Source organism: Misgurnus anguillicaudatus, chromosome 8 (assembly GCF_027580225.2).
Source record: "Misgurnus anguillicaudatus chromosome 8, ASM2758022v2, whole genome shotgun sequence".
NCBI classification, from domain to species: Eukaryota; Metazoa; Chordata; class Actinopteri; order Cypriniformes; family Cobitidae; genus Misgurnus; species Misgurnus anguillicaudatus.
In genome coordinates, this window is record NC_073344.2 from 31852199 (window position 1) to 31874349 (window position 22151).

The 22151-nt window shown below is 36.0% G+C and overlaps 1 protein-coding gene across 1 annotated transcript in view; it reads right to left on the bottom strand.

The window, feature by feature from the left end:
* pld5 (phospholipase D family member 5) overlaps positions 1 to 22151 on the bottom strand; it is a 51716-nt gene that overhangs the window by 11135 nt on the left and 18430 nt on the right. Inside the window, exons 2-6 of the mRNA XM_055213304.2 lie at positions 8343 to 8479; positions 7166 to 7349; positions 6862 to 6970; positions 6435 to 6562; positions 3490 to 3687 (exon numbers count right to left, since the gene is read on the bottom strand). Coding sequence (XP_055069279.2) covers positions 3490 to 3687; positions 6435 to 6562; positions 6862 to 6970; positions 7166 to 7349; positions 8343 to 8479 — 756 coding nt within the window. The remainder of the gene's footprint in view (positions 1 to 3489; positions 3688 to 6434; positions 6563 to 6861; positions 6971 to 7165; positions 7350 to 8342; positions 8480 to 22151) is intronic.

Genomic DNA, 22151 nt, shown 5'->3' on the forward strand with positions numbered 1-22151 from the left:
ATTAACACAATTCTGAGTTCCTTTTTAAAAAAAATATTAAAAAAAGTTAATTAATTTTATCTTCCTCAAACTCACGCAATTGTTTAATTTTCAAAAGATGTCTACGAAATAATCAGTTCACACAGACACCATGGTCTCCTTAGTATTCTAGGTTTATAGAGCAGCAAAGGAAGCCATTACACAATGTGCATGTTTTGAAAACATTAAATTACAAATTAATTACAAATTTGTTAAAATGCTAATAACAGAGTTGTAACTGCTGAGTTAGCGCTACATGCCAATAAATGCTATATCATATGCTAGCGTTTAGTTGTTAGTTGTTACTCAAAATGTATTTTTGTCTGATAAGGGCTCAAAATATAAGGTCTGTTTACTAATATGAGCTTCTGGCATGAGCCTCAGAGCAGAGCAATCAGAGCAGAGCTCAACATTATTATTCATGACCCTTTCAAATAGGGCAAAAATAGACCATTTAATTAAAATGACAAATTCTAGGGTTGTAAATAGACATGTAAAAACGTTTCTGGATAATTTTTGCACTTAATAAAGCAACATACCTTCTATGTAATTGTCAAAGAACAATTTAACATATTATGACAACACATCCTATGGCACCTTTAATCTTAGGTTTCATATTTATTAGGGTTACACATGTCAGAAACAACAAATATAGATTAGGCCTATTTTATTTGTATTTTATATTTTACTTTTTTGTGATGTCAGTGAAAATTCTGACTGGGCAAGTAAAATACTGAACCATCAGATTTCTTCCCAATCTACTCCAGCATTCCAATATAACACATTATACTTATTTAACAGCCATTGCAAAAAACGCAAACAAAAAAGCTTACTACTGCAGTTAGCAATTATTTTATTGTTTGTGCTTTACTATTTTATGAGCAGTCTGTTTAAACTACATACACTGTACGGTTTCAAGTTTGCAACTCTTCAGGTTAATATGGGATTGCCATGGAAAACAATGTCCCTGAATCGTTATGTGGAACAACGTGTCCCATATTTTGTGCATAAAACTGTTAATATAAGAATGCTTGCTTCCTCACACACTTACCGGTAGCTGCCTGCAAATTATGTACATCGCGTCTCGTTCTGGCTCAGCTTTGGCGCTTGAAGCGCGAATGATGCAGCACGAGTGTAGACAAGCCAATCATAAAGCGAAATAAGTTAGAGAGGCGGGACTAAGGAAATGTAAAGCCAATCATATTAGCGATGTGAGTTTTGGAGGCGGGACTCATCTGTTAACCGTTCGTGTGCCACAAATAGCGCTATTTTTCTTTATATAAGAGTTTAAATCTCATTTAAATGATTCCTGAATAAATTCATTTTAAATTAAATAAGCAACAAGTAAAAAACACAAGAAACAGACATCAGTTGTTATATGGATAAAGATCATATTCTTTTTTTTTAAAAAGCACCCCAGAAAAAAAGGACACTTTCTCTCCAGGAATAAAAAGTGCAGGTGCTCAAGCCCCCTTTGAAGTCTGTGTGTGCACGTGCCTGACTGTAACTAATGAGTAACATTACTGTACTTACAAATAAATGTACAATATAAGTATTTAGTATTTACAGGCAAGTTAGGGTAAATGACAGGTATTTATTGTGTACATATATGATAACTAATATCAAACACTACTGTACTTAAAAATTGTATATGATAAGTCTGTGGTACCTGTAAGTTAATGACCGGCACATATGGTGTATGTATACTGTAACTAATGAGAAAAACTAGTGTACTTTCCAATTGTATATACTCGATAAGGGTGTGGTACCTGCAGGCAAGTGTAAGTTATACTTATACCATACGTATATGATAACTAAGAACAAACATTACTGATGTGCCATTTTGTTACTCAGACTCAGTATATTTGTCCTTTAAACCAAGCATTAAATAACCGTATGCATTAACTACTGGGTACACTCACTAGTACGTCCATGGTAACTGCATGGAAACAGGACTGTAAAATAAAGTGTTGCTTTTTACACAGTTATTACATAGGACCTAACACCTAAGATATAGCATCATATACATGTTACTGTGAGGCAACCCCAACCATTGACTATCATATGCATTAACTACTGGATACAGTCACTAGTACACACTTATTGTGTATATACAATTTGTAAGTACAGAAGTGTGTGATATAAGTTATCATATATGTACACTATAAATACCTGTCATTTATCCTAACTTGCCTGTAAATACTAAATACTTAAATTGTACATTTATTTGTAAGTACAGTAATGTTTCTCGTTAGTTACAGTATACCTGCACTATATGTATCTGGTTTTTACCCAGTACTTATCTAGAGTTACATAATAAGTACCAAGTATGTACCACTGGTAAGTACAGTAATGATACCAGTTAATTACCATGTAGATACCTAAAAGTAAGTACCACACATTTGTCGGTAAGTACAACTTATGTACCATATATGTACAAGGTAAGTACACGTACTGTAAGATAAAGTGCAACCAAGATTTTAGTATCCATAAAATTGTTGTTTTCACTTGCTAAACTGTCATGGATTATTATAACAAAAATTTCAGTTTTTTGTAATATTATCATACCCAACTGCACTTCTGATGGGATTATCCACATAATACTTTCCCTCCTCGTATATCCGTGTCAAGGGTGTGACAATAAAAGTGAATTGAATGGAATTAAGCAAGTCAACATAATAGGACAACATTGAAGATTACCACAAGAGCCAATTGTATAAAAAGGCTATAATAGGCTTTACAATAGCAAAATCCTATTGTAACTGTGTCCCACTAATCGACTACTGAGGCAGGTTGTCAAAATTGGCCAACATGTGTTAAATTTATCTTGGGCTATGGCAATCGAAATAGTTTTTTTTACTCCTAGACTAAGGTACGCCTATATGCATCAGCAGTGTTGGGGAAAGTTACTTTTAAAAGTAATGCATTACAATATTAAGTTACTCCCAAAAAAGTAACTTATTGCGTTATTTAGGTACTTTTCATGGAAAGTAATGCATACGTCACTTTTAAGTTACTTATGCATTGCTTTTTCTTGGCTGAGGCTTGAACTCTTACAGGCCTTGCAGGTGTTTTTTATGAAATTGCATATTTGATCACAAAAATGTCGAGCTCTGGTCTGCCATCTCAGTTTCTGACTCAAATGGTTCCCACACAGGCATGTACGCATAGAGTGCATAATGTGACTACTTTAGTTTAATTCAGTACATATTGTTTTATCAAATTAATTAAACTAAAAAAGTAACTTGCATTACTTTTTTGAAAAAGTAATGCGTTTGTTACTTGTTACTTCAGAAAAGTAATATTATTACATAATGCACGTTACTTGTAATGCGTTACCCTTAACACTGTGCATCAGTACAGAAAACACACCAAAAAACAATTAAGTGTAGGTAAAAGTGTGACAACTAGCCCCAGTCTAACACCGGGAGGTAATCAAAGTCAAAAAAAGAAGAGACCCATAGATCTCACCGACACGTATGCGGTTGCGTCTGTATTGTTGAGTCTGAGCTTGAGGGGTTCTTGTCTGTTGAACACGGCTGTAACTCTCTTGGACCAGATCGAAGGGATGTAGTCTCTGTACTGCAGCTGCCAATACAATGAAAAAATCCTGTGCAGGTCCAGAGCTAAACAACTGCAGTCGTACACTACAAGACCAAGCTCCTTGAGTTGAAACGAGAAACAGGAAGAACATGCATTAGGATTTCAACTTTGACAGAAAACTTTAAAATGTTGCATTAACCCTATAACTGTCACTGTCCCACAGGTGGGACGTTTGGCATTACATATTTAAAACAATAATTACATAGTCTAAACCTACACCAATCTTGACAAACTATATACCGTTGGAAAGCTCTAAAAATGTAGTTTCAATATATCAACACCATTTTGAAAAAAAAAGTATGTAGTAAGAGTCATTTTTTAAAATGTTGCAGACCAACAGTTGGGCCCAAAATGTTATTACATATTTATTTGTAAATATCCCATTAACCTGAAATAACCTCGACAAACTATATATTGTTGGAAAGCTCAGGGAATGTAGTTTTCATATTTCAAGGCTATTTGATGATAGAATTTGTATAGGGACAGTTATTTTGTTAAATGTCACTCACCCCATAGGAATACATATAAATGATTATAAATTTATAACACTAATACCCTATAAACTTGAAATAATCTTGACAAACTATATATTGTTGGAAAGCTCTAGGAATGTAGTTTTCATATTTCAAGGCCATTTGATGATGGAAATTTATTAGGGACAGTCATTTTGTTATTTGTCACTGACCCAGTAGGAGTCCATATGAACTCGTATATATTCATAATTCTAATATTCTTCAAAATGAATATATGAATCTTCAAAAATCTTGACAAACTATATATCGTTGGAAAGCTCTAAGAATGTAGTTTTCATATTTCAAAACCTTTTTGCATTAAACACAAGGCAGAGACAGTAATTTATCAACTTTTGACAAGATATTGCAACTAACCGTTGACACCTAGTGGCCTTGGTTGGTAAAACCACTAAAAGTGTGACAGAAACTTCATTTTTTGTTATTTTCACCTAAAATTTGGTTCAGAACTAGTTGAGACTTGTGTCTTTATTGGTGTGGTGTTTTGAGAGTAAAACATTTTAATTTTTATATACATTTGATTAGAGAGTATATACTTTATTGCATTATTTTTATTATTGAAAATACATTTAAACGGGTATAACTTTTTTGTCATTTAATATTTACAACTTCAAACACCTCAGTGTAAAACTATAAATTGTCTTCTTAAAAAAGAGACCAAGATTTTGCTTCTAAACCAAAGAATGCCAGAGTTATAGTAATTTTAACGTGCAGATCACCTTTTCACCCCCCCACTCAAAAGGGGCAGTGGCAGTTATAGGGTTAAAGTTTGTACTCTGTACTTGTCAGAGCAACATTGTGGCGGTCAAGATCCGAAAAGGAAAATGCATAAAATTTCCATAAATGAACCTGTCACAGTTATGTTCAGTTTCGATTATTAATTCCTGTGTTCAGTTTCCCATCTCTTGTTAGCTATACGGAAGTAAAGTCGACCGTGACTTCCTGTTTAGCGACTTTGTCTGTCCCTGAGATTTGTAATTCAATTTTAGTGTTTGGATCTTTACTCTGAGTCTCTGGTCTCCTTCCCTCCGCATGCACACCGTGACAGAACCAAGGTAGTCTGTAGGATTTTTCCACTAAATTTTCCCCTACACTCTGAAATGAAATACAGTGCCAGAAATTCCCCTAAATTTTAGCCTATTCTTCACAACAAACATATTTTACGGGTGCATGAGCTATATAAGTCATGTGGACTTTAAAGAACCATTTTTTGCAATGATGATTAAACATCTGGACTCAAAGTAGCTTTTACTGGATATAATAAAGTCATTTCCCCATACCCATCTGTTCATAAAAGTGCCAAAGAAGAGTAATTACAAATCTACTTCATCATTTTAAGTGTGGACCTACGTGTTGTTCATGAGATTGCAAGGCCATATAGGCACTAAACTAATTTACCGCTAAAGGCTATGCAGGAAGAAACTCAATTTGAGTTTTAATGTGTCTCCCATGGGACTACGAATGGAGGGGAAAAATATATAAAGCAAAACATAAAGCAAAATGAGCTCCACACACAGTACCCAATAAAAAGAGCTTGGCATGGATGAATATTGTTATAATAATAAACAAAATTTCTGTTGTTTTTTCTCATTTTAATGCTTGTCTTGGCATATTTTAAATAATTTTAAAACATCACGAGGACCTCATTTGTATTTATAAATGCATATTTGCTCACACATGTGACCCAAATCCAGACTAAAGTAAAAAAATAAATTCTTAGAGATAAAAAGCATCAAAGTTTGATTTCACCTCCTTCTGATTTCAATCTTTGATCTTACTCAGTCAATATTATTTTTCACAGAATGGTCTTTACATTATGATAATTTTAAGTAAAAAAAAACAGTTAATCACAAAAAATGACTTTATTGACCATAAGACTTTAAATGACTATATTTTTAAAGGAACTGTATGTAGGATTGTGGCCAAATCTGGTACTGCAATCACAAAACTTGTGGCTAAAACTGGTACTGCAATCACACAACTGGTGGCCAATACACAAAATGACAACATAAACATCAGTTGAGGGCTGCAACTCCACTTTTTAAATGACAATATACTGGCTGTACCACTGTTATCAGTGATAAAAGTATTTGACTTGAAAATGATTTCTTATTGTCTAGTGACATATCAGGGCCATTTTATGATTAATTGATATACATTTCTTACATACTGTTCCTTTAACTGTTTTGTTATCTGTAACACCTTTTTTGTTTTCAAAGTTTTTAACTATTTTTTCTGTAAGTGTCCTTTTACTTTCTGAATCCACTATTAGAAATTGGGTACCTTGGACAGCGCCTTCCAATTCATGCCAGCACTGCCGATGTAAATGTGCTTCCTGTCCACCACCCAAAATGAGGACAGAAGTCTTCCTTTGGTGAGGGCGTTCATGTTGACATAGCGCACTTCTGCATCTGAGAGGGAAACAGACAGCCCGTGTGAGCTACGACAGGTACCTGTCAACCTCTCAACCTTTGAGAAGATAACTGCCTGTCATTCAACTGGCATGCACGATATACAGGGTGCTTGACCTTGTGAGACTAAAGCTGCAACAGGGAACAGTCTTAGGAGTCACTTCTGACAGATGGATAAATGTGTGTGCAACTTTACGGCTTTTGCTTTGAGAGGCTTGCGATTCATTCCACAGCGGACAAAAATCAATGAATAACAAAACACATCGCAGAGAGATGTGAGTTCAGCTGAGTTCACTTACAGCGGTCGGACATGCCTTTCAGCTCAGTGGAGTTCGGCTGGTCACTGGCGATCTTTAATTTAACACCTCGAGATTTCAGACTTAGCAATCTCTGAAACAAAAACTGGCCCTATGGAAAATAAACGATGATGGAATTAAAATGAGTTGTAGATTTGGTTTGGCTGAGTAACATTTACATTTAGGCATATAGCAGATGCTTTTAACCAAAGTGACATGGCAGAATAATGGATTTACAGTAAGTTAATGATGTACGTAGTTTAATACAGCCTATAATGCATGTAACTGGAAGAATAGGGTAATTTACCTGATAGGTAGAATAAAGCCGTGACCCCTGATCAGTGGATGTCAGGGCCCAGTATGGGGACACTATCTCAACTGACAGCTTGGCTTGGTCCAAAAGATGATTGAGACCCATTGTGAGGGTGAGATGAGTTGTGCTATTGGACCTGAATGACAGTTCTCCTGGTATGTTCTCAACAAGGACCATACTAAGAGCACATAAATCAACATATGTTGACTTTAAAATGCAAGCAATTTCACGTTTAAGTCATTTTAAATGAATAAAAAAAATCTGTTTTATAAATGTAAGCAAGATACGATTTTACATTTCCTTTGGTGTGTAAATGTGTATTAGTACATGTTAACGATATGCAAAAGGTACAAACCAAAAGTAAACAATGACGTGAGTTATCGTCTTTAACGTAAATTTATTTTCTTGGACTACAACAAACACACAGATTGTTTGCCTTAAAATGTGGAGTTAATTCAATAAAAAATATACTTTTTTTGAGTTAACTCATATTTTTAAGTTAAATTAACTTAAAATGTTAAGACAACCAGGTAACTTACTTTTTTTAGTTGAACCAACAAATATTTTTTACAGTGAAAAAGTTATTTACCCAAAATGATTTCCTTTAATTTTGTGAGTAGTTGTCACATGCATGTTTCATCACAAGACATGCGAGAACCAATGAGATTAGATTTTATCAACTTGCCGCTATATTTGAACCTATCGCTGATTTGTATGTTGCCATAGATACATGAATGCTAAATAAGTTCAAAATATTATTAGTTTTCTCTCACAAATAAATTGTTTCGAAGAAATTTATTGAAGGGTGTATGTGCTTTACAATGTTAAGTCACTAATAACAAAGTAAAATGAAATCTCACAAGACATGCAAGAACCAATGAGATTTGATGTTATCAACTTGCCACCATATTTGAACCTATAGCTGATCTGTATGTTGCCATAGATACGTGAATGCTAAATAAGTTCAAAATATTATTCATTTTCTCTCACAAATAAATAATATACAAATCTAAATAAACAAATAAGTCGCTAATAACAAAGTAAAATGACATCTTAAAGTAAACTTATTTGTTTGTGTTGAGACTCATACATCTGAGATGACATCATCGCGAGTAAATTACAAGTTTTCATTTTTTGATGAAATAACACATCTTTTTTGCTTCATTCTTACCGACAATCTTTGCTGCAGTTCTCCTCAGTTACCCCATCCTCCTCCTCTCCCCAAACGTCCACAGCAGAGAAGATCAGAGCCACCAGGACAGCGAAACAGCAAACCAGCGCGAACACAGCAATGCACTTCTGCTGGGACTACATTAGACATACAGAAACATTACAGGGTTGTTTATATTTTTTATTAGTTTCTATAGGTATCCCATATTGTTACAAACACTTGTATGACTTTATTTCTTAATTGGAATGGTGGAAAATTCTTTATTTTTTACGTTTGATATTTGTTTTCCATGAAGGCTAAGGCATATAAGTCCTATATTTCCAATTTTCCAATTCATGTAATAGGTTTGGGTGACAAGTAAACTCTGAAATCTGAACTGTGAATGAATCAGTAAGACCAACTCTGACTCAAAAGACGCATTACAAGGAGGCTCCAACGCGATCAGGAGCAGCAAAATAATTGCAATGACACCACACACCACACTGTAAAAATACTTTGCTGCCTTAAAATTTTTTGTTAAATCAACTCAGATTTACAAGTCATGTCAACAGAGATTTCTCAGAGATGAGAAATGTCAACTTAATTTTATAAGTTATAACAACTCACCTGTAGTTATAACAACTCATCTCTAGTCAAGATAAATAATAGTAAGTTGAAATGACTTGTAAATCTGAGTTGATTTAACAAAAAATTTTAAGGCAGCAAAGTATTTTTACAGTGCAGAGGGTTTTTTGGTCCCAAAAATCGGCTGCGGTAAACACTAATAGGGTCACGCCCCCTTTTGATTGCCGAAATCAGTGAGTGGCCAGAAACTGGATGACTTATGAATCCTATTCATTATTACATTAGTTCAAGTCAACTATTAGTTCTGCGTGTGTGCGGTTAAATATACAATACAGAAGAGTTCCTTGATTTAGTAAAATAAATTCAGCAAAGGTAAATAAATTAGACCTTAATTAGATAATAGTTGAATAATAAATTAGATGAAATTGTTTATTTCTTAAAATGACTACAGTCAACAATCACAAGGAACAACATTAAATTGTAATACTCAATAAAATAAAAAAGCCTGTGTTAATATATCTGTGTTAATAGCCAGCTTTTGTGTGACCAAGTTTACTGCTTTTATCCTTCTGGGTACAATGCATGCATTAGCAATTGTATATGATTCGTTTTATGGCTCTCAGATTGAATTTTTACTGACAAAATAATGTGTATTCATATTCCCAAATATATTATATTAAGTAGGATTTTTTTTTTCAAGTTATTAGACCCCATCCTTACATTTGTTTCGATGCCCTTATGGGGTTAGACCTTTAATTAAAGGGCAGACACCCCCCCCCACCTCCAAACCACTTGTAATTTGTACGGTTTTATGTTCTTCTTGTAATTGCCTAAAGAAAACAAACAGTATAATTCTTCAATATCAGAAAGTCATGCATGTTTAGACTGAAATGAGGTTGCATAAATAAATAAGGATAAGCAAATAATGACAGAATTTCTATTTTGGGAATTAATTAAGTTTAGCAAATAATTCATGAAGTTTATTTAATATAATTGGTAACATGGCAGTTAAGTCACTTATTTCCCTTTAAGGCAAATTTGTTTACTCACTCTCAATCTTTTCAGTGCCATCAGGCAGCTTTTTCTATGTAGGTAATAGGCATAAGATAGCCACAAATACGTTTCTATTTATTTGAAAGATAATTCTATAGTATAATATCAAGAAAATGTCTTCTATTTTATGTTAGATGCACTAAATTAAAATAATACTAATAATAATAATTAAGGGTTGTTTGTTTGGTTTGTGTGTGTTCACGGAAGAATGTTAAAAGGATGTCTGCCATCTTGGTAGAGTTTACTGGAGTTCAAGGACATGAAAAGGTATAAAAAACTGAGGATTTAACTGCCCTTTGGGATACTGAGACCATTAGTACTCCTGACACCCAAAGGACCTGAATTGAGGACAGATTTAAGGCGTTATTGAAGTACGATTTTAAAGAAAAATGCGATGTGATAACTTGCTAAATAATGTAAAATCATTTCAAATTGTAATATATTTAAAATCTTGAAAACTGTATTATTAACATAAATGTTGTACTTTTTTTATCTAGGAAAAGAAAGTAGAGTGAATTTTGTGCCATGATTAAACAAACAAACTCAGGATGTTGCAAATAAACTCAAACTGCTTTGCAAAGGAAAAACTCGACTAGTTCAGGGAGACTAGTTGAAAATGTCTGATAGCGCCACCTGCTGTTTTGGAATGCATGGTTACATTTGTGAGAAAATCATGGTCACAATTGTGAGAAAATCATGGTCTTATTTGGGAAAAAACTGTGGTCAGATCTGTGAGAAAATTAAGCTTTCAAGAGAAATTCTGCTGCAAAACACATTACTTATTTGTTACACCTCTGCATTTTTTCTCAAATTGCCTTTTGTATTTGCAAAGCGTTTTCTGTTTGTTTGCGAGACGAGTTTTCCCTTTGCAAAGCAGACTGAGTTTGTTTGCAACATGCTGGATTTGTTTGTTTAAATATGGCACAAAATTCACTCCATAAAAAAGCTATACATAACATTTTGATGTATTAAAATTATTTGGACATTGCAAACCATTGCAATTTGCCGTATTCCAATAATTTCAATATATTGTGCTGATTATACCACATTTTCAGTAATAGTTTGTTACAATATATTTTGATAGCATATATCTTTAGCTTAGACCATGATTAAAAACTTTTTTCAGTGTGTTTGATGAAAGACAAACAGGCAGCGGTTCCATCAAAAGGTAATTGGCTCTTTAACTGAATGGAAGACTTTTATTCCTGCAGCATTCAAATCGAGTTTAGTGATATTTTTCTGTATTTTCTCTATGATAGGCTCATCTCGTCCCCGACAGTCTCAGTTGTGCCTTTTTGACAGCTTGGATTTGCTTGATAAAGTTTTATGGCATTCGAGATATCAGTGCCTGTCTGTGATTTGGCTTTTTTTCTCTAAAATAATTTCCCTCCTGTAATTACATTCATAGACTTACAGAATGATAGAATGTAGCTGTCAAATTTCCGCCAACTTTTCCCATATGCCCTGCGCCTGTTTGTTTCTAGGGCATTAAGGTAGATAAACTGCTGTTTGGAATGTGGGCGCTTAGCGTCTATTAACCCGCCTCTGTAAACGAACATCAGCATAAAACCCAGACAGATGTCTTTAAACATTAATGTGGCCATTGGTTAAAAAGCACTGTGTTGTGGGAGTTTTAGTTTCCCCCAAAAAAAGTGCCCACTAGCAGCTTGGATTTTTGCTTAGGACTGCAACTTGCAGAGCGTTACAGTATCTCTCCTGAGAGTGTCTCATTCCATCTGTCGGCCGTCTGAATGGGGTACACAGCTGTCTGTTGAGCGACAAATACATCATTTGACTCAGAAGGAGACACGGAAAGGGAAGTTTAATTAAAGAGCGGTGGCGTACGCCTCGAAGCAAGCACATTATTACAGGGAATTACCTTCTTGCGGTGATCGATTTGTGCTCTTTTATAACCCTGATCTTTGGCTTTATATATAGAGAAAAAAACAGTACTGTACCGGAAGTACTGAATGACATTTGAATATCAAGGTGAAATTTGAAGCTATTAATAATTCAATGTTAAAGTTCATCCCCATAATAAAAATTCTATTATGTACATCTAGAGGTCACAAAATGTTCCCAAAAAGCACATCCATCCAAGTTCCCAAAAGCACATCCATCATAAAAGTAATCCAAATTTGGACAACCCTCAGATAGATCCCGCCCCCCCTGGGATTTATGCCTATTTTGGTTTAAATTTTCACAAAATAAGCCCAAAATGCGAAAAATTTTCACGGCACGGCGAATCATGAACGGTGTGAGCATCAGGGAGAGTTTAAATCGCTCAACTTTATGGAAATACGCTATGACGCGGTTCGGCGACAACCAATCGGAAGGCGGAAACGTTCGGCGGCAACCAATCGGAAGGCAGAAACCTCCATTTGAGAAGATTCCAGAGAATGCATTTGAGCGCCAGAGCATCCACTAAACTTTTTCTATAGCACAGTAAGCATGTTTTCTTTATATTGAAGAGAGAATAAAACATGCCTTTAATATCTCAACATTTCTCCTCGACATCAATGAGATTAAATGGAGAGCAAAACTTTTGTCTAACTCTCCTGTGTTTCAGATTCATCTCACAAGTGTCTCCATTAGAGAACTATCCCTTTAATTTATTTAACAATTGTCTCATTCGTTTCTATTTTTACTCCTAAGCAGTTTTAGGAGAAACATCTGACACTAAGTTGATACTTACAGTAAATTACTTTCTGTAAATGAAGAACTCCTTCCAGTCTCCTGAGATATGAAATTGCAAACTCTGAACAAAATAAATTTCCCCCGAGCTACCAATATTTGGACTCAATCAGTCAGGACTGATTGAGTGTTGTAATAATTTTCTTTTTTATTAATATCTGCTTCAGTCAGGTGCATAGAAGCTAAGTCACCAATGCCCAATAATGTCTTATATTTCTTGCAGTTTATTTTTTCCCACTGTCCATCCACTGGCTATTATGGGATTAAAGTTGTCAGTAAACACAGAAAGTCTTATGCTTTCCTGGCCTGAAGGGAAATATTGTCAAATTAATGCTGTGTTTGCACCGAGGTGCCTGAGCAGACACTTTGATTGACACGACAACGTACAGCTCCTTCCAACCTTATCTGCTGTTTTTCAAAGTACAGTCCTGCCGAGTCAAGCATTTCAACATGTAATGAAAAACTCCTGACATACAGCTTAGTCAAGACTTTTACTGAAAACCTTGCTGTAGTCTACCTGAGATACAATGTATGAGATGATGATTAATTGGTCCAAAACATTTTTAACTTTAAAACTTACACTCTAAAAAATGCTGGGTTATTTTCAACCCAGCCCTGCTGAAAAAAGCCAGCATCAAACCAGCATGGACCAGCATGGGAATTATGCTGCTGGTTTAGCTGGTGGTCACCAGCATACCAGCACCAAAACACAACATATGCTGGTCTTGCTGGTATGACCAGCATGGGATGCTGGTGCTAATGCTGGTTTGGTGTTGGTTTAGCTGGTGCTTATGTTGGTGCTGATGTTGGTTTAGCTGGTGTTCACTAGCAAACCAGCACCAAAACACAACATATGCTGGTCTTGCTGGTATGCTGTTTTTTTTCAGCAGGGAGCATTGGTAAAAAAGGTAAAAAAATGGTAAAAAACATTAACCTACAGTTTACCCTACTGAAAAATCCTGCTAAGGGTGCTTTCACATATGTAGTTCGGTTTAATTGTTCCAGACCAAAAGCAAAAAATTATACATTGTAGCTTTTTTAGCAGTTTTGGTTCATTTTCACACCACATTGCGCTGATCCGCACCAGTTGAAATGAACCAAAATGCAGTCATGTGATAACATCAACATCACTCATTGGCCACATGTCTTTGAACGTATTTCCTAAACTGCTTCTCGATTGGTCAGAATCAACGTGCGGGAAATTATGTTCGTAGTTGTTATATACTACATAGTTTGTATACAGCACTCTAGACAAACTGTTAATTTCCAAAATGAAGCACGGATGCAGCTTGAAAACAACGTTTTCTCGGTCCGCTTGTTTGGTCCGCTTTTGGTGCGCATCCGAGTTCGATTGCTGCATTCTCACCTGCCCAAATAAACTACACCAAATGAGCTATCGAACTCTAGTACGATTCAACCAAACTAAATAAGGCAGGGGCAAAAGCACCCTAAGACCAGCATAAGCTGGTAGCTGGTTTTAGCTGGTTTAAGGTGGCAGTAGCTGGTTTAAGCTGGTCCTCCCAGCCTGGCAAAGCTGGCGAGTCAGCTGATCTTCCAGCCTAGTCCAGCTAGACCAGTTTAAAAAGTGACCAGCTAGACCAGCTTGCTACACCAGCAAAACCAGCTAAACCCAAGCTGGGAGACCAGTTAACCAGCTCACCAGCTTATGCTGGATTTTTCAGTAGAGTATGCTGGGATGTTTCAACCCAAAATGATGGGTTGTTTTAACCCATTGTTGGTGTAAACATTCTCTAGGTTAATTTAACCCAACGGCTTGTCCTTTTTTGACCCCAATGCTGGGTTGAAATTAGCCCAGCAAATTTTTTAAAGTGTACACATGTAAAAAGACAAAGTTTGTTCTATATTAAGATATCCAAAATATCTTTCATGTTGTCCTGGACTTGCATGTATTACGGACCATTAGGATGTTTTGGACTGTGACATTTCTCCCAAAACAACCCCCTAATTTTGTAAATATAGTCATAAAAAAACTTTACAGTATTACATGGTAACATTGCAAAATAGCTAACAGATCACAGTCGATATTTACAACATAACGTTGTCGGTAAAAAAAAATTCATTGCATTTTATTGGTAATTTAGCATATAAACAACAAACAACAAAACAGTGAATTGTTTTGTTAATGCCTGGTGAAACTAAGATATGGACCAATCAGTGAAGACATTCATTTAAAAGGCACATGCATTTAAATGAAGCAATTAAAGACCACACCCCTTAACAAATAAACAAAACAATTCCAAAACTATCTAATGGTGCTCAATTATTCTTCATTTTCTTCATGCAAGACATTATTTCTAAATATGAATATGATTGAGGATTAATTTGAAGCCCAGACAAAGTTACGTCTCACCTTCATGGTGTTATCCTGAGTGGCAGAGACAGGCATAACAGCTTTAAGTTCATTCAGACTTCGGGAAACGGTGTGTAAACCGAGTAGCTAGTACGATCCATCATTTCAGTCTCCTTGGTAACGTGTCCCGCTCAGCCTCTCCCTCACGCTCATTATGGCTCTGATGGGTACGCAGGTCTCCGCGAGGAGATCTTGGTTAACAGATAATGTGCTTTTTGTTTCAGCTCATGCATCCTTTTTCTGGCTGCGTGCATGTGTGTGCGGTTTTCTCTCCTTAACTCCATAATGATTCAGGGCGTGAAAGAGAGAGAGAGGGAAAGATATCGTCCACTCCCTCTCTCGAAACATCCAATGCTGGGCTTACATCAAACTAACCCCCTCCCATCTGCATCCTCCTCACCTGCCCTGCGAAGCACAACTCTCCTGGTACATCAAAAATGGATTCGACTTCCTCAGAAGAACACGAGAAAAAAACACGCTTATAAAACATAAATCTTTGACTTCAAGCATCTGTAAGGTGCCTGTTTTCCTTCCGGCGTGCTAAAGGGAGAGTCCAGCACAAGACTCTCTGAGCTTGACACGTCCACGGTATAAATAATTCAGCATCCTTACAACTGCCATGGCAAGCTTGTAAACGAATCTATCAAGTCAGACAGTCGGAGCAACTGGGGCAACCTTAGATTCAGAGGATCTTCCTGTAGGAAAATCAAAATCTTTTAGAAATTCCCAACACTGACAATCGAATTAAATTAAGACTTTTCTGCTTTAGATTTTTCTCCTAACAAAATGATCCAAATAATTCATTTACTGGCCCACCATGAGAGTTTCAATAGGGATCTCAACAATGTTACATACTACACTCAGTGGGCAACCAAATGTGACATTTCTTATCAAATTCTTGCGAGATCAAATTATCTGAACTATGCTATCACGATTGTATAGACGGTTTTAGCGGCGGCAACATAAACGGCAGGTTGTGGCCCAAACGTAACTTTCGGTAGATTTCTAGAATAGATTATAACAAGCAAAATAAATAAGTAAATTAGCTTAGTTCATATCATATAAACTACTATACTGAGTTAACGTTATTGTGTAAAATGAATGTATAGACGGTTTCGTCGGACGCACGTGCACTGTCATGATTACGCGTGGTTCCCACTAAATACTTGGTGTTTCGAGTCTGTTTACTGACGATAGTGTACTTTGTTAAATTCTCAAACTTTAAACTTTAAAGGTTAGGGTATAATATCTGGGATAGTATAATTTCTGTAAGATCGAACAGTACTGAAATAATATTACTGACCGACTCGAAGCACCAAGTATTTAAACTCTGCTGTTATGCCTGGCCTGAAGTTAAAGCTCACACAAGCTTATCTCATGTTAACCTTGATTACCTATATAGTAGTATTACATCCTTTATATATCCAAAGAGACTTTAGTTTTATCAAATTTATGAAAGACAGATCAGCTGCACCGATTCTTTCAGAAAAACCCGAGCTCCTGGAGGCGTGCTGTGGGCGGAGTCATGAGCAAGCAACACATGCAAAACATTGCCTCACTATTTCTGGATAACTTATGATTTTCTACATGTTTGTATCGTTTACATTATATGCACTTACGACAAAACCTACCCAGTCTTATGTAGATGCGTATAAATAGCACGAAGTGTGTAAATCGTGGAATACATACGCCAATTTCCAATTAAGCCAGTCCTTCCCATTCACTTACACAGCGCATCTTTTTCGTGTCGTTTTATGAATTGGTTGCTCAATTTTTTCTGTTTTTTAAACCATTTTCGCTTGGGTTTAGGGTTAGATTTGAGATCTGCTTAATTTAATATACAGGTTTCTCCATGTTTTTGTCTATTTTTAAGCCATTGTCGCTTGGAGTTGGGGTTGGAATTGGGGTTTGGGTCATTTTTCATCAAAAAGTTGTTCTAACGCGAAATCCAAGCGACAATGGTAAAAAATAGCAAAAAATAAAGAAACCAATAAATAAAACAACAACAAAAAAAGATATGCCGTTTAAGTGAATGGAAAGGACTGGCGTATCATATGCACGGCAAATTGGAATTTGGTGTATGTATTGCACGATTTTTACACTTCGGGCTATTTACAGTATACGCAACTCTGTGAGACTTGGTTGGACAAAACACATACATTTGATGCAGTTTAACTTACCACCTGCGACTTATGACCCGGTTGCGACCGCCCCATTTCAACAAAATCCAACGTTAAACAAACACACACGCACAACTCCGCTGCGACCACGGATAAACAAACTACATCCATTGTTCCCATAATGCTGGGTTCATTGGGAAGTTGAACAAGCTTAATTGGTCAGGTGTGTAACCGTGACAACACACGTGCGTACAAGTTCACAGCAATAGGGTATATGTCAAACATCACGCGAGCAAACCGGAAAACTGGGTTGATCACTTCTAGTCACTGGTACGTGCTATCGTAGTTTGTTATTGTTATCCGTAGTATTATTATTTGTGTTATGTTCTTTTTCATTCTAATATATGTATATGAGAAGAAAATGCCTTTGTCAAAAACTATTGTGATGTCACCCTGTGATGTTTGGTTTAGGGGCGGAGTTAAGGGTGGGGTCTCATTATTGTTTTTATCTAATAATCATAAGTTTTGTATGATTTGCTTTGTACAAATTAGCCAACTTGTAAAATACGTACACATTCCAGTAAGATAAGGTTGGATTAACAGAAGAGTATCTGGTATAGTGGTTTTTAACCAAGCATCTGCGACACAATTGAGTAATAAATGCAACATAACGCATCATAACCAGGGGGAAAAATATTATTACTCAAAAGATGCGCTGTTCTTGGAATAATAATATTTTCCCCCTGGTTTATCCTGTAGACACTTCTGGTACAGTAGAGGCAGAAATAAAGCACACGTTACCTTCAGCAGCAGATATTTCTCATCTCCCATATGCACTGTAATTACTGTCTATACTCATGAGATACAGCTGACCTCACTCACTGGGTTTTTTATCATTGCTTAATGAGACCTCTCCCTCTTAAGCCACTGTATACTTCTCTCTCCTTTATCATTACAGAGCACTATGGAGTGAGCTCATGTATGTTCTCATGTTTCCCTTGCATATCTTTCAGTGATCTAAATGGAACAAGAGCAAAATGGATCAGGAAATGACCCCGGTCGTATATCTGTAAGTTTGAATAGAGGTCACAGCCAGCATGAGATTCATTAGATACAGCTGAGCTCCTCACCTAAAAACGTCGTCACCACTTCATCACCACACAGCTGCTGAGCCTATAGACAACTGAAAGTCACCGCGCATCATGACTTTAAAACATACAGTAGAGAAAAGCAGTGTACAGTGTTTATGTGTTCCCAAAAGTGAATTTTAATGAATCGGCGCATTATGTAATGTGGATGCCTGTGGTTTAAAGGTGCAGATGAATTTTTAAAGCTGCATAACTTTTTTTGTAAAAAAAACAAAGACAAATCTGTACATAAAAATAGTTTTGATCTGTACACACCGATTCGTAATGGTAAGCTCAAAATAATGAGTTTTAACTGTGTCAGGTACAATTTCACATGAAAGGGTTTAATGGTGCAGATGAATTATTGAAGCTGCAAATTGTACCTTTTTGGATGAAAATAAAGAAATTATCAGCTCACTGAAAATCGAGTGTTCACTGTCTCCTTACCTTATAATAATGATTTATGAACTGTGCTGTCAGGTACAATTTTGCAAGAAACGTCAGTCTAACATTTGACATCAATCTACATAAATGTATATGTATAAAGCAACCTGCAAAGTTAAAGTTTCCAGCCTACTGTACTACTGTAAAAAAATTACATCACTATTCATGAACATCAGCTGACGTCACTCACATCTCAAACTTGTCTTCCGCCATTTTGAGGACCTGAAGTGGTCGCAAAAGAACTAAAAGCTATGCTTTCACTAGGTTGTGAGCATCAAAATCGCTATTTTTACAACACTAAGAAGACTCCACACAACATGATACTTTGCTCGAAGTATCACATGTGTCTCTACACGTGAACTCGAGCATTGAGAACATTGTTTGTGTACACAGAGTTTACTAAAAAGAAGGCTTTGAACAACTGACTTTGGTTCTTTTGGCGTCTGCTCGCCGCCATCTTGCCAGTCAAGATGTATCAATCTCTGAATGCGACGTAAGGAGGGACGAGAGTAAAGATGGATAACTCCTAAAGCATAGTTTCATATAAATGCACAGATAATTTGTTGTTTTATCGCAAGTAAAAAACTACATTGACCTTCTAGTTGAAAAAGGAGCCTCATATAAGATTCATTCATTCGCATTCGGAAATCGATTCTTTATGTCTGGCAAAGATGGCGAACGGACACCAAAACAGTCAGTCAGTTGTTCAAAACCTTTCTTTTTAGTAAACTCTGTGTACACAAACAATGTTCTTAATGCTCGCGTTCATGTATAGAGATCCAGTTGATACTTCGAGCAAAGTTTATTTTGTTAATGTTGTAAAAATAGTGGTAGTTTGGTAGCAGCGGACAGCGACTGGAAGAACGCATTAGGGATCGAGTAGGCATAACACCCTAACCAAGATATTATTTTTAAAGTTGCGTTTCTTTTCATGATAGTCGAGGTGCAAATGTTGTCTTTCGTAGCCATTTCCAATACATCCTAGCAACCATTTAGCAGTGCCTTGACAACCTGTCCTAGCATTTGATGTTTAGATTTGAACAGTAATCATTGTACATTTTAATCAAATGTAAATCTAATTTATTTCTATGGTCATTCAGTGGCGGCCAGTGACTTCTTTTTTCAACATGTATGTACCGCGTCATGTGTGTGGCTCATCATTTTAAAATATGTGTTCGTCCCATCACGCGTGCATCACGCGTCATGTCAAAATAAGTGCTTGCTGTACAAACGTCTAAAGGGTTTATTATAAAAGAGACGCTTGCGTTTGCCAGATACTCGTTTAATTTCATGTGTAAACAGAGTTTAGTGTTAAGTTGGTGTCTTGCAAGTATTTCATGAACGTGAGTGTCTCTTTTATCATAAACCCTTTCGACGCCTGTGCAGGCACGCATTTTCACAAGACAAATGATGCAATGAACACATATTTTGAATTCGTGCCCCTCTGAAGAGAAGTCACCGGCCGCCAATGTTGTCATTATTACTAGCACTGTATTGATTCAACACTTTAACAATACATTTCAGGAAAACAGTTAAATTAATTAAATGAATGAATGTACTGAATTTTATACTGAGAAAGAAAGCGAGAGAGATATTGGTGGCCTGCTGGCTCAGAAGGCAATAGGTGAGTCATGTCTCAAATGCAGCAGGCAGTATGAAATGTATAATAGAAACGAATGTGTCCCTCCTTCACAGAGGACTATTACTGCCAGAAGGGAACAATATATTGAGCCTTGGCATTTCTAAGGGCTGAAACGCTGCAAATACAAAACCAATCTTCTGATTCTCAATTATTTCCAGGTCCAGATCTTTTTAAGATTTAGCAGAGGACACTTTCATCGAAGTAATTTAATCATTGAAATCATTGATATCAACCTTTGGCATGACCTTACTAGGGTTAAAACTAAGGTTATATTTGAAGAGTTTGGTTCCAAAACGCGATAAACGCCATTTTTGAAAAAAATGAGTTACTGCCAAAATCAGTATTATATCAGGTAAGTAGTTAAAAGTAAATTCTTAATTTTACGCAAAATCCAATATCCGCCGTGTTATTCTGTCATCTTTTCTCCCTTTTTTCCCAAAATGCGATAAACGCAACTCCCCCTTTTTTATAGAACGCAATAAATCCTACAGCGCCCCATTCACGCAATGTAAACAAACAATGGCGGTGCGCTGAGTACATGGAGTCCTAGTTTTCCTCATCTACTTTGTACTTCGTGATCAACAAACAAAACAAAATAATACTTTAATTGCATTGATAAAACTGTGATGGTTTTCTGTGATAGGAAAGAAACGTAAGCCATCAACATCTAATAATTTCCCTGAGAGGCACTCGGGAGACGGGTGCTTGTTCTCCCGACAGCATCAAGCTTCTCATGCTAACACATTGACCCCAGAGGATCTTATGAAAAACTTTCCATAATTTTACTTAAAGTCAACGAAAATCGAGCAGGACCAAAAACATTTTACAGCTGATCGCTGTGAAAGACGTTAAGCGACGACGTCAAGTATAACCGCAATGACAGGGTTCTTAATATGACAAAGTAAGTGTTTTGATTAATGACATTAATGTTTATATTTTTAATTAGTGTGTACAACTAGTCAACTAAATAAATATAACATGGCAAAGATGAATGCACGTTTATATAGGCTATTGATTCAATAGATTTATAGCATTTTGAATAAAAACTTATCATGGATTTATTGCATTTTGTGGAAAAAATAATCCGTTTTTATAATAAATCTTTGAAAATCAACTTATGGATTTGAATTTTTTATGTTTTTATAACCTAAAGATGCTATGTGAAAGTTTGTAACAGAAAATAGTTGTTTTCATCTTGTCACTTTCTTGGTATAGAAAACACGTTTTTACCAAAATTTGTCAAAATGGATTTATTGCGCTTTGGAACCAAACTCTTCATTTCTACAGAATGTTTTTTATACTATGTAAGATGATTTTATGATTTTAATGAAAATTACACTTGTAAAACCATGGTTAAGCTATGGTTGCTGTAGCATAGTAACTAGTGTCGGCCTGTGACTTCGAGGGGCGCAAATTCAAAATATGTGTTCGGAGTGTCATGTGTGGCTCGTCATATCAAAATATGTGTTTGGAGTGTTTTAGTCCAACTGCTGGGTTATTATACCCCATGGTTGCATTAAAGGACATGTTCGGTATTTTACACAGCCCTGTTTTCAGATTGTTTATAATGAAATGGAACGGTTTTTACTGAAATGTCGACATATGCGGCTGCCCCGAGAATTTTGGGTGATTTTTGTTTCACCTCCCACCTCTACAATGTGTCTATAGGTGCACAGGAACAATCCTTCCTAAAATGCATTAAACTTTCGTTTACAAAGACGTGAAACTCACTGAGTGGTCAGGGGTGTTCACTGATATGCTCACACAAAAATCACTGCAAAAGATGTTTTCCAA